The sequence below is a fragment of the Prionailurus viverrinus genome, chromosome D2 (assembly GCF_022837055.1).
Source record: "Prionailurus viverrinus isolate Anna chromosome D2, UM_Priviv_1.0, whole genome shotgun sequence".
In the NCBI taxonomy this organism is placed as follows: Eukaryota; Metazoa; Chordata; class Mammalia; order Carnivora; family Felidae; genus Prionailurus; species Prionailurus viverrinus.
In genome coordinates, this window is record NC_062571.1 from 38,315,167 (window position 1) to 38,328,245 (window position 13,079).

A 13,079-nucleotide genomic window follows, 5' to 3' on the forward strand; every position below is an offset into this window, starting at 1 on the left:
GCATTTCGACTTTGGGGAATTTCTCCAAAGAAACCAAAAACACTAACTCAAAAAGATATCTGCACCCCCATATTCACTGCAGTATTAATTACAAGACACAATATATAGAAACAACCTAAGTGTCCATCAATGGAGGAACGGATAAAGAAAATGTGATTTTAGACAGAGAGAGAGAGAGAGAGAGAGAGAGAGAGAGAGAAAGAAGGAAAGAAAGAAAGAAAGAAAGAAAGAAAGAAAGAAAGAAAGAAAGAAAACACAGACAATGGAGTATCATTTAGTCATAAAAAAAGAATGAAATCTTGCCATCTGCCACAACATGGATGTTATTGAGGGTACTATGCTAAGTAAAATAAGTCAGACAGAGAAAAAGAAATACCATATGATTTCACTTATATGTGGAAACCAAAAAGAAAGGGAAAAAAAAAAAAAAAGAAAGAAAACCAAGCTCAAAAATATAGAGAACAGACTGGTGGTTGCCAAAGGCTGGGAATGCAGGGTGTATGAAATGATGTAAAGGGAATCAAAAGATACAAACTTCCACTTATAACCTCAATAAGTCATGGGGGGATAATGTGTAGCAAAGCAACTATAATCAATAATACTGTATTGCATATTCAAAAGTTGTTAAAAGAGTAGATCTTAAAAGGTCTCAGAACAAGAGAAAATAATCTCTAACTCTGTAAGGTGACAGATATTAACTAGGCTTATTGTGATTGTTTCACAATATATACAAAAATCAAATTATTATGTTGTATATATGAAACTAATATAATACTATATTAGTTTAAAAAAAAAAGAAATCTTACAAGGAAAATAGGGTTGCACCCGAGCTTAAGGAAAGGATGCCATTTTTAATACTGAGGCAAACCACTGACTTCTCTTGTAGGTTCAGCTAAAGACACCATTCCTATACCCGTTGAGAATCTTACACCTGATCAGTTGTGGCTGACACAATCCACAGGACAAAAGGCCATAATGCATGGGTAGCTAAAACAATTCCTTTAAACACTATGAGGAAAATGCTCCCAGATGCAAAAAGAAAAGAAAAAAAAATGTATATAAAGCTGTAGCCAGCTAATACTGGTCACGAAACTCCCCAGCACTTGGATAAACCCTGTCATCTTCCAAACCTTCCTCCAAGCCTGAGAGTCCTTTCTCTGAGTTTTCCACTTGATCATCATTAGACGCCCACTTTTTCCCCTTCCAGAGCTATAAAGGGTCTATACTCCAAAGTCACATGAAGGGAAAATAAATCAATGCAGCAACTGCTCCTGAAGAGGGGCAGAACTCTGCTCCTGTGTAACGTGTACATAGAAAAGACCCCCACGGAGCCCCGTGACTCCCAGGATCTGGGCCACAGGCCACCCGGGGCCCCATGCTATCAGTTAACCAGACAATGCTTTTCACTGGAGAAGCCAAAATCTTCCCACAGTGAAAACACTCTTTCTACCGGTCTTTATATAACATTTCTCTCTTTGGGGGTGAGGTCACTTGTCATGACTTATTCGTTAAGACAAAGGTGAAGGAACTAAAAACAAAATCCACCCAATTATATATTTACCCAACCTCTAGCTCCCAGAAAAGAAATTATATTCTTCTTGGTGTGAACATCTCCTTCTCCCCCCTACTCTCCCTCACCTTCTCCTCTTGCATGTTCTCCTTCCTTTTCTGGTTTCCTTCTGTTCCACGGACCAGGGGAAATGGCAGAAGTAGTATATGGAAGCCCAGAGAAGAGGCGTAAGATGAGCAGTTGGGAGGGACAAGCCTTGATTCTAGGGAGCAGCGGTCCTTAAATGGTACAAAAAGAGGCCCCAGATCACTATCTGCTCTCTGCCCTTTGGGAAGAGCCGACACCTAGAAAGCAGAGTCCGCCTCCGGCTTCTTAACAAAGGATCCACACTCTACATCTGGATTCTTGGCATGGCCCCTGATTCACATCTGCTCCCAGCCAAGACCAGCACTAAACTATGAAGGAAGCTGAAGTTTGGAACACAGTGCATGTACCATTGACAAAGAGGTGACGCGATAGCCCGGGGACAGCCAAAACCTCCACCCGCAGCGTCTAACAAGACCAGACACATCCTGGAGGGCAAACTATCAGAACCAAGGGCCAGAATGGGCCACCTTCCCAACTTCGGAGCATAGGACAAGGAAAACTCTCACTACCTCAGGTGAAGGATACCAGGAAGTCATTAAGAGAAAAAGAAAGTGGCCTGCACAGGAGCAACACCCTTATGGGCATTCTACCCCTCCACAACATTGCTGCCATTAACCACCACCCAGCTCTTGGCCTCCCTGGGCTGGATTTAGAATCTGAAATCTACTCTCCACTGAGATTGGCTCTGGGTGTCATGGAAACAGACCAGAAGCAAAGAGGGGCTAGTGCAAGGAGAAAACTCTTTCTCTCCACTCATTCTAAGGTGGGCTTGTCCTCCATGAAACAGTGGCCTCAGGAGATCATGAACACCCCCATCCCCAATGATGATGGGGCACAGGGCTCCCAGCACCGGCACCGGGGAGTAAGTAGAATCCAGGCCCAAATCTCCCTTCCACCTCTGTGACTTCATAATACCACGTGCTTCTCAACTAGTGAGACCAAGTTCCTGTTTGTTGTCCACTAACCTGCCAACTTCAGTCTCTCTGCTCCCAGACTTAGCAAAAGTCACTACAGAAGGAAGAAAAGAAGTAAAGGGTGAAAAGCAGAAGGAAGGCACGAAGAAAGGAATACAGGCATGTCTGCTGATTAGCTTTCACATGTCCAGAGTAAGCCAGATCTGGGTCCCTCAGAAAACATGGTAGGGAGCCCAGTGAAACAGCACAGAGAACAGAAAGTAAATGAGATGTCTTAAATAATTTCGCGTTTGGCCAGGTAAAGAAGCATTAGTCATACAGGTAATGAGATCTTACAGGGAGATGAGGATGTTAAGTACATCCATTCAGGACCTGGAGTGTCAATTACATTTCCAAATTGGCAATGAGACAAAGACAATCACCAAATAATGCTGAAAACAAACCAAATTCCATTTCCATTCTTTTGAAGCTCCCCTCCTGTCCCCTGCCTGACTCACCCACCTCGCAGACAGCTACTCGTCATGAACTAAATCCTTGTTATCCGCTGGCCAAGAGAGACCTGGGTGGCGTGAATAATTGAAAGCCAGGAATGACTCAAACATCATGTCACCAAATCAAGCCCATCCCTTTCACCCAGACTTTCTCCACAGCTCCTAACAAATTACCCAGAAAAAAAGAGCAAAACATATTTGCACCTACTACACTCCCACCCGGCCCCCAGCTAACTGTGATGGAAAGGGCCCTTCCAACATGTATTTAAATGACTCAATTCCTGCCCTTGAGGGAGGGGCTCACAGGCAACTCCAAGACCAGACACTGCACACCCCATGAGAAGATAACTGTTTTTTTCCCTCTCGTCCTATCAGATGAAAGTCACAAGTGGGGCAGGTGGGGGGGTACCGGGGGGCACCTGAGTGGCTCAGTAGGTTAAGCATCTGACTTCAGCTCAGGTCATGATCTCATGGTTCATGAGTTCGAACCCCACATCTGTCTCTGGGCTGACAACTCAGAGTCTGGAGACTGCTTCAGATTCTGTGTGTGTGTGTGTGTGTGTGTGTGTCTTTCTCTGCCCCTCCCCCATTCACACTCTGTGTCTGTATCTCAAAAATAAACATTAAAAGGGGTCCCTGGGTGGCTCAGTCGGTTAAGCATCCAACTTCGGCTCAGGTCATGATCTCGCAGTTCATGGGTTCAAGCCCCGTGTCGGGCTCCAGAGCCTGGAGCCTGCTTCAGATTCTGTGTGTGTGTGTGTGTGTGTGTGTGTGTGTGTGTGTGTGTGTGTGTGTGTCTCCCTCTGCCCCTCCCCATTCATGCTCTGTCTCTCTCTCTCTCAAAAATATACATTAAAAACAAAGTCACAACTGGGTCTTATTCTTCCCCTAGCACCCAGCCTGGTTTGCGCACAGAGTATGTACTCACCAGGTGGTAAAAGCAAAATCAACAACAATCGTAACCATAACGTTCAACGGAGGACCTACTGTGTGCTTGCCACTGCACTAAGCCCTTCCTCCTTCCGGCCGCTGAAGACGCTCAGGGCTCAAAGCTTGGTCTGACTGCTCCTCGTTGGCAGTGCAACCACATCAACAGCACAGCTCCAGGACAGGGTCCCTGGCGGTGTGAGTTGCAAACAACCCTAATACGCTAGGGTGACAAAAGAACGACTTTCAACTTCCCCTGACAGAACCCCTGAGAAGAGCAGCTGAGGGGGCCCAGCACCGTGCTGCGCCACCCATCTCCCCACACTCAGCATCGGTCTTGAGTCCAACCCTTTTAAGCTGAACCCTCCATCTGGGAAGACCCACCCAGGTCCCTGTGGAAAATCGGGCTGGTGGTCTTGCTGTCCGCGGACTTCAAACACTCCAGAGGGAATGGCCAGCAGCTGGCTTCCTGGAGCATCACCACGGCGCAGGCCTGGCTACGCCACCAGCCTTTAATTTTGCAAGAAGTTGGTTTGGCAGACTTGCCATCCTGGACCTCGAGAAGCCTACCCCCTTGCAGTGTGACCAACTGGCGAGAGGGGGAACCCGCATATTGATGGGCAGGGAACGCACACACCCCACCCTGTATCTCTGCAGACCACTGCTCTGGCCACCACAACCCAACCCTCCACCAACAGCTCTTGTGGGTTCCTTGGGAGCAGGCACCCGAACATTGGGTGTTAGCAGTCAGGGCCCAGTCTGAACCGCAGAGGCTCCAAGGGGCTTGTGCGGAGTCGTCCCGACCTGGCTGTCCTGGCACAGGATCCCTCCCCACTGCTGAAGAGCTGGGAATTTCCATATTTAAAAATAGGCTTTTTGGGAATGCAAGCTGGTACAGCCACTCTGGAAAACAGTATGGAGGTTCCTCAAAAAACTAAAAATAGAACTACCCTACGACCCAGCAATGGCACTACTAGGCATCTATCCAAGGGATACAGGTGTGCTGTTTCGAAGGGACACCTGCACCCCCATGTTTATAGCAGCACTATCCACAACAGCCAAAGTATGGAAAGAGCCCAAATGTCCATTGATGGATGACTAGATAAAGAAGATGTGGCATATATATACAATGGAGTATTACTCGGCAATCAAAAAGAAGGAAACCTTGCCATTTGCAACAACATGGATGGAACTGGAGGGTATTATGCTAAGTGAAATTAGTCAGAGAAAGACAAATATCATATGACTTCACTCATAGGAGGACTTTAAGAGACAAAACAGATGAACATAAGGAAAGGGAGACAAAAATAATATAAAAACAGGGAAGAAGAGAAAACATAAGAGACTTAAATATGGAGAACAAACAGAGGATTACTGGAGGGGTTTTGGGAGGGGGGATGGGCTAAACGGGTAAGGGGCACTAAGGAATCTAGTCCTGAAATCAGTGTTGCACTATATGCTAACTAATTTGGATGTAAATTTAAAAAAATTAAATTAAAGCAAAAAAAAAAAAAATAGGCTTTTTTTTTTTTTCAGGGAGGGACTGACTGGAGGGTGGGAATGATCCAGATCTTTGCTACTCTAAGTGTGGCCTGCACAACATAGGCACCCGCCCTCCCCCGTGTCTTGTCAGATGTGCAGAATCTCAGACCCGACCCTGGACCTGCTGTCGGAATCACAAGCTGCATTTTTAATGGCTACCCCAGGTGATTCTTATGCATATTAACACGTGACAAGCCCCGGGACCAGACAAACACTCTCTCCAGCCCTCTGAAGCAGAGATCTGATATCCCAACTGAACATTCCTTGAGACTTCTACCCAGAATGCTAAGACACCTCTGCCTGGGAGGGGGAGAGTCCTTCTCTGTGTGCCCAGGGCCAGGATTCCACCTACTTAAGTAGCATTTCAAAAAAGGAAGCACTTTTGATCTGCTCCCTGCCATGCACTGAAAGGCTGTGGAATCTCAGAGGTGCTGCAGGAGGCCTGGCCTTGCCTGACCCCCAGACACGGGTCCATGAAGGCCAGTATTTCCCGCACAGCCCAGCAGCTCGGAATCACTGCACAGACACAGCCCTTTCCACTGGAGGCACAGGGGCACCCCTCCAGGGACTCCACAGCTCTGAAGTCCCAAGATGGTGGTGTTGCCTGCTGTGTTTCAAAAGTTAGCATATGGCCACTGCCACTGTGAGCTGGGGCCCCCCTGCTGCCCAGTTTGGGAAAGAGGTCCCGGCATTGCAATCCAGTGCCAGGCGGTTTCAGCAGCACGTTTCTCCTGCCCCGGTGAGACAGAGAGAGGGACCCAAAGCAAGGACTTACTCCGTGCTACGAGACACCCAATGAATGTTCCCCTCCAGGAAAAAGGACAGGAGCAAGGCAAAGAAGGGGCCCACTCGGCCTTGGCCTTGGAATTCTCTCTGCCCCAGACCACGTGATAGGGCAGCTCTTCCTCTCCTCCTGACACATGTTTGGATAAGTCCCCAGGGCACCTGGATACAGAGTCAGCCCAAGGCTTTAGGTCACCAGTGTCCTCCTAGGAAAGTCTACAAAATAGGGCTAGAGAGAGAACCTACCCCACAGGGCTGTGCTCTGTTACAATCCCCAATTTGCAGATGGGGAAACTGAGGTGCAGAGCAGTGAAGTCCTTGCCCAAGGTCACAGGCGGACTCAGGTACTACACAGCAGTCTTGACAGCAAGGCAAGGCTGCTCGAAGTGAGCCCGGTTAAGAGCAGTTTGACCAATTTCTCTACTACAGGGTTTCTCCCCACCTGTGATCCGACTCTTCAAGGGGGTGCTCAGGTATGCCAAGACTCACAACATTTTCCGCAAGGTAAGTGCAAGGACAAGTGCTCCACGGAACGCACTTTGGGAAACAGCACTGGGAGGAAAGCTGGTCCTGTTACAGAGAACACTGCCCAGGAAACTGTGGCATTGTCAGGGGAACAGGTCTACGAGCTCTGGACTGGGGTAACGGGATGAAAGTCCTCCCTTCTCAATGGTATGACGTTGGCCAGCCCTGCTCTCCTACCAAACATTTCACACCCTCTCGGTCTATCATTCCCAGAGCCCCACAGCGTTAACACTGGTCAACGCTAGTCCACTGATGTCCCCACCATCAAAACGACAGCTGTCCTGGCAGGCCCCCATCCACGGACACTTCCCTGGCTGCCCCTCCCCAATCTTCCAGCCTTGCCACAATCAAGAGCCATGAGCCCAAGTCTCAGTGTCACCCTAGCTGGTTGTTTGACCCAAAGACGGTAGACTTCAGAGTATAGAGGTTGCTTTGGGTTCAAAAGTTCTATTTGTTGTCGTCTGTGCCCGTCTGGGGCCAAACACGCAAGGAATCAAAGAGAAAACAAACTCACCACTTTGTGAGCTATTTACAGGAAGCCTGCTTAGTGCCAGGCATTTGCTGGGTCCTGTATACCCATTATTGCTACTCCTCATAAGCATCCTACAAAGTAAGCATCATTATGCTCTTTTTAAGGATGAAGAAACCAAGGTGCAATATGGCTAACAGCCAAAGATACCCTGCTAATAAGATCCAGGATTTGCACTTGGGTCTGACTGCTGAATCTCTACTGAAGTGTGCATTTGCACAAAGAGAGCCAGGAATGAGCAGCAAAAATCTCTCTGCACGAGGGAAGGTCAGCTCTAACTCCCCTATGACTGGGACCTGAGAGCTTCTCCAAGGCCACCCTAAGTGACCTGATCAAAGAGAATTATCTGAAGGTCATCCAATGCAGGCAATCCCCAAGACGAGATGAGGCTGCAGGTCTGATCTGGAATCAAGAATTCTGAGGCACTGGAGCTCCAGTCCTGATTGGATGCATCGGGCCAGACCCTGGGTAATTACCAAGCCATAACGGGATCTGATGTTTATATTAGTCACGAACCTGACAGAGAAAATGTGTTGTTTTCTCAGACACAACCATGGAGACAATACCTCAATAATTCATTACATGCAGACCAGGTTCGATCAAGCACAACTTCTACAGGGAGGACAGCTCAAACTGAGAGCAGGCGAGAGCCTATGCCTGGCCACATGCAGGTCCCCCAGTGAGCCACAGCTCCATTGAAAGCTGGACTCAGTTTCCCCAGGCTAATCTAAAGAGAAGCAGCTTGTGTGTTGGAAGAGGAAACACACAGAGGCACTCCAAGGCTGAATTCCTAAAGAATTTGCCAGAAAATTACAAAACACACTCTGAGCTAGAAACTTTACCCATAGTTTCTCAACTCCTCCCAACCTCTGACACTGAGTCACGGGGCAGGAAGGGGCATCAGAAGTCAGAGAATTCAATCTCCACATTTTAAACACAAGGAAAAAGAGACCAGAGATGTTAAATGACTTCTTCAAGGTCATGGCCTTATCCAGGCTGCCTGAGCTGCTCGCTGTTCACTACAGTTCACAACTGGATCAGACCTCAAAACATCACAGCCTGGTGAACACAGAGCTCTGATGAAACCCAACAGAGAAAAAAACAATGACGTGAAAAAGTATAGCAAAGAACACAGTACCGGATGATTGTGCCCAAGTTCCCAACAGGGGGCAATGTGATTAGTTCTCTCATTTCCTGAAAAAAAAAAAAAGTCCACTCGCCATTCTTTTCAAAGTAGTAAAGTCACTCACCATTTACAATTCAGAGGCCAAAGGTACTAATGCTGAGATGCCCCGGGAGGCACGTCCATAGTCTCGGGTTCCTTTGATCAAAAAGGAAGATTGGGTTCCTTTGATCAAAAAGGGAGATGCCGTCCTAGGGGCCAAATACTTGTGATGTCACAGTGCCCTGATGAAATTTAGTTCCCATGGAATTTCAGATGCTAAAAAACCAGGCCTCCATGGGACCCCAGCTGCTGGTCAAACCGTCTTGGGACTGAATGAGGGTGAGGGTGGGCACATCTGAGGGCCGACAGAATTCTATGCCTCAGCAGTCTACGTTTGCTTGGGAAGCCCAGCACTGGAATAATTATTCCAAACTTAGGCCAAATGCATTCTTCTGTACCGCATCTCAACAACTAGCAAATACTTGGAAAACAAAAAGAATATAAGACAAAAAACCAGGATGGCAGTAAAAATACAGACCTCAGGGGTAGAAAGTAAAGCTTAGAAGGGGCCTAAGTTACTATTAATGGGTGTAATGAGCCAGCTACACATGGTTTAAGTGAGCAAATCAAGGGGCAGTTATTAAGTAACTCTGGGAATGTTTTAAAGTGGACTCTAATGAGATCAAAAGTGACCCGACCTCGTGCTACGTTGGCCTCACATCCTCCCTCCAACTGCAAGTGTCTCTCATCCCAGGTTGATTTTTTTGTAGAAACTTGCAGTGACGTCAACTCAGCAGGTCTTGGAGCTACAAAATAAAGCCTAAAATATATAGGGATTATTTTTTCTCATGATTGTTGCCAAAAACCTATTTACTTAAGAAGACCGACAGAAGTTATGCTTGGTCATCATTTATGAAAGAGATTCTCTACGTGAGCCATCCAATTAGCATTTCATCAGAGGTACTGCAGTGGCATCCATGAACCCCTAGAGTAAAAGGACTCGGAAGCCGTGTTTAAAACCCCAGGATCACAAAAATACCAAAACTTATTTTGACTCGCTGAAAAAGTTTTCACTACGATCAAGAAGGCCCCATTTCTTAAGCATGAGGAGGCTGTTCAAAACTTCACCAAAACATGGGGCGCCTGGGTGGCTCGGTCGGTTAAGCGTCCGACTTCGGCTCAGGTCATGATCTCGCGGTCCGTGAGTTCGAGCCCCGCGTCGGGCTCTGTGCTGACAGCTCAGAGCCTGGAGCATGTTTCAGATTCTGTGTCTCCCTCTCTCTGACCCTCCCCCGTTCATGCTCTGTCTCTCTCTGTCTCAAAAATAAATAAACGTTAAAAAGAAATTTAAAAAAACAAAACAAAAAACAAAAAAAACTTCACCAAAACCACTTAGTCTAGAGAACATTTTAGATGCACAAATCCAGGAGTTCTCTCTCCCCTAAGGGCAGACACTGACCCTCAGTAAAGGAAAAAACAAACAAACAAACAAAAAAACCCTCCAAGACGAAAGACTGCGACAGAAGGAGGAGACGAGGGAATGTGTGGTCAAGATGTTGAAGAAACAGGTAAGCGGCACCTGGGTGGCTCAGTCGGTTGAGCCTCCGACTTCGGCTCAGGTCATGATCTTGTGGTTTGTGAGTTCAAGCCCCATAATCGGGCTTGTTGCTGTGAGCTCAGAGGCCACTTTGGATCCTCTGTCCCCCTCTCTCTGCCCCTCCCCCACTTGCACTCTCCCAAAAATAAATACTAAAAAAAAAAAAAAAAAAAAAAAAGACACAGGTAAGAGAAAGGCTAAGGCAGGAAGCACCATCTCAGGGTCTTGTGGTTCAGATTTTGCTTAACCTGTTTGCTTCTCAGGAATGTGGGAGATTTCTCACCTGGACAAGGAAGGAGAACCCCCATGGCAGAGGAGGTAACTCCAAAGAAAGCTGGCTGGCCAACATCTGGAAGCCTCCCGAGAAGTGGGAGGAGAAAAGACAGAGATGGCTTTTATTTTTCTCCCTTATGTCCAACACACCAGTATTTTCCAAAACACAAATGTGCCTGCCACAAAACTCAGCTGATCTCCAGCACCCAGCGCCGTGTATAATTAATGATCAGGAGAGGGAGCCTGGGTTCGTCCTCGGTATTTCACCCAGAGCCCCCGGCTTCCCTACTTCCCATAGCAACTAAGGAGACTGCGACAAGTTGCCGAGTCCTATGGAAGTTTGAGGGGTCCTGGGATTCACTTTGCTAGAAAAGAGGTGTGAAATATCCCGACCAAGATCTGCCTCCACTTCGCACTGTTCGCCAATTCCCCTCGATCTCCCCTCCCTCCGAAAATGTTAGCGCTGTGAAGTCCCCTAGGGTGGGACTTACTCAAACACAAAGCAGCTCGGTCCCTCTTTTTTCCAGTTCGTTCTCTCTCTCTCTCTCTCTCTCTCTCTCTCTCTCTCTCTCTTATTCAGTTTTCTGTGAAAAACTACTCCAGCCCCTCACCTTCAGCCATTGGGAGGATGGGGGGGGAAGGGGGGGGAGGAGGAGGGCAGAGGACATCTCTAGGGACACGGCGACAGACCAGGCAGTCAGCCTAGCAACCATGCTTAAGGTGTAGTGAGCTTCGGTGCTGGTGGGCGTCTATGCGCCAGGAATAGCTTAAGCCGACATCCAGCCACCTCAAAAGCGCTGGGGAGGAGGCTCCGCGCGAAACCGCGGCCTCGGAGGCTCTCGGGCGGACCTCCTGCTCCTGCTCCCCGCTGCTGGCGGCATTTCCGGGCACCTAAAGGGGGTGGCTTGGGGGTCGAGAATACACAGGCTGAAGAACTTGGGGTGGGGGTATATTCCAGAAGAATATCCAAGGGATGGAGAGGAAGGTGACATCAGATGTGCGCCCTTGCCACATTCCTAAAGTGGCAGCCTCCGCGGGCTGCCTCCGAAACTGGGATGCATCTCCCCAACTTTCCCTCTCTGTCCCCGAGATCCCCCACTGCCTCTGGCCAGGTTCCTCCCCTGGGATTCCCTAGTCCAAAAGATTTTCTCCCCTGTCCAAAGGCTTTCCCCCTTCCTTCTGACTCCGCGAACTCCTGTCCCCAACAGGTTTCTAGAGTGCGGGCTGCCGGGCTCCCCCTCGCCCACCACCAGGAACGCGGCCGCCGCACCCGGCACACGCACCCGGCGGCCCCCCGGGGCCTCGGGGCCCGCGGGCTCGGCTCTCCCCACCCCGCACCCGGCAACCGAGCGGCGCGCGTCCCCCGCCCGGCCCCAACCGCGGTCGCCGGCGACCCCACCGTAAACAAGGGGACGCGGGACCGGGCGTCCGCGTCCCGGGGCGCACCGGCTGGGGGCAACTCCTCTGCCCGGGCGCACCGCCCGCCGCGCCGAGCGGGGCGCGGGGAGAGCGGAGGGAAGGGCAGGCGACGCGGGGAAGGCAGGCAGGGATGGAGGGCGGCAAGGCGCGGTGAGGAGCGAGGAGGTGGGCTGGCGCAGGGGGCGGGCGCCCGGGGCACGCGTTACCTTCGTCTTGCCCCCGCAGTGGCAGCAAACGGTCCACAGGTACTTGAGCGTCCGCCAGAGCAAGATGATGAAGAGGCCCCCGAAGAAAGTCACCATGGAGGAGGCCAGGAAAGCCCACCACATGCGCTGGCCCCGGCTGTCGCACGGCACCTCCATGGTCACCGGGATGATGAGCGCATCCATCTTGGGCTCGTGGACCGAGGACGAGGAGGAAGAGGAGGAGGAGGAAGAAGAGGAGGAGGAGGAAGAGGAGGAGGAGGAGGACGCGTCTAGGCTGAGATGGTTCGCGTGGATATTGCTACTCATTCTAAGACTGCTGCCTCCGCCGCCGCCGCCGCCGCCGCTGCTGCCGCCGCCGCCGCCGCCACCATTTGCCATAGCTAGCAACGGGCAGCCGGCGCAGGGGCTCGGGGGAGCTCCTCCCGCCGCCAGCGCCACCCCGAACACCCATCAACAGCCATATTGCTGCTACTGCTGCCGCCGCCGCCGCCGCCGCGGAGCGCGGGGAGGGGGCGGGGAGGCGCCTGGGCTCGGGGCGCTGTGCGCGACCTGGCGGGGTGCGCCGAGATATATACGGCGGGCCGCCGCCGCCCGCCCTCCCCCCGGCCGCCCGCCCGGGGGGGGAGGGGATGGAGCGCGCGGGCAGCTCCCCGCCCCGGCCCGCGCCCCGCTCGCCCGGGGCTGCGCCGGCCCCGAGCGCGGAGAGCGAGGGGGCGCCGCGGGCCGCCCGCGCCCGGGGTCTGCGCCGCCCCCGGGCCCGCCCCGGCTCTGCGCGCCGGCCCGCCGTGCGCCACGCGAGTGCGCTGCGCTCCGGCCCGGGACCCTCCGCGCGCGCAGCCCGCGCCGCTCACCCGCCGCTCCTGGCTTATTAGGTGGCAACTAGTTAATAACGGGTAATCAGCCCCCTCCGCCGGGACACCCCCGCGCCAGCCCGCCGTCCCCGGCTGCGCTCGGCTCCGGCTCGCCGCCCCTGCACGCGCCGGGCCACGGAAGGTCCACTGCGTCCCGCTGCCAGGCCGCCGCGGCCGCTAGCCCATGCCCCCAGGGATCC

At 51.2% G+C, this 13,079-nt stretch overlaps 1 protein-coding gene across 6 annotated transcripts in view; it reads right to left on the reverse strand.

Moving 5' to 3' along the window:
* KCNMA1 (potassium calcium-activated channel subfamily M alpha 1) overlaps nt 1–12,555 on the reverse strand; it is a 732,075-nt gene extending 719,520 nt beyond the window's left edge. For all 6 annotated transcript variants that reach the window (XR_007145346.1, XM_047825367.1, XM_047825362.1 and 3 more), the window contains exon 1: nt 12,029–12,555. Coding sequence is in view for 5 of the 6 variants with exons in the window: in XM_047825367.1 (XP_047681323.1) it covers nt 12,029–12,406 (378 nt within the window). In the remaining variant the exon portion in view is untranslated. The remainder of the gene's footprint in view (nt 1–12,028) is intronic.
* Between the last annotated feature and the right edge of the window lie 524 nt (nt 12,556–13,079).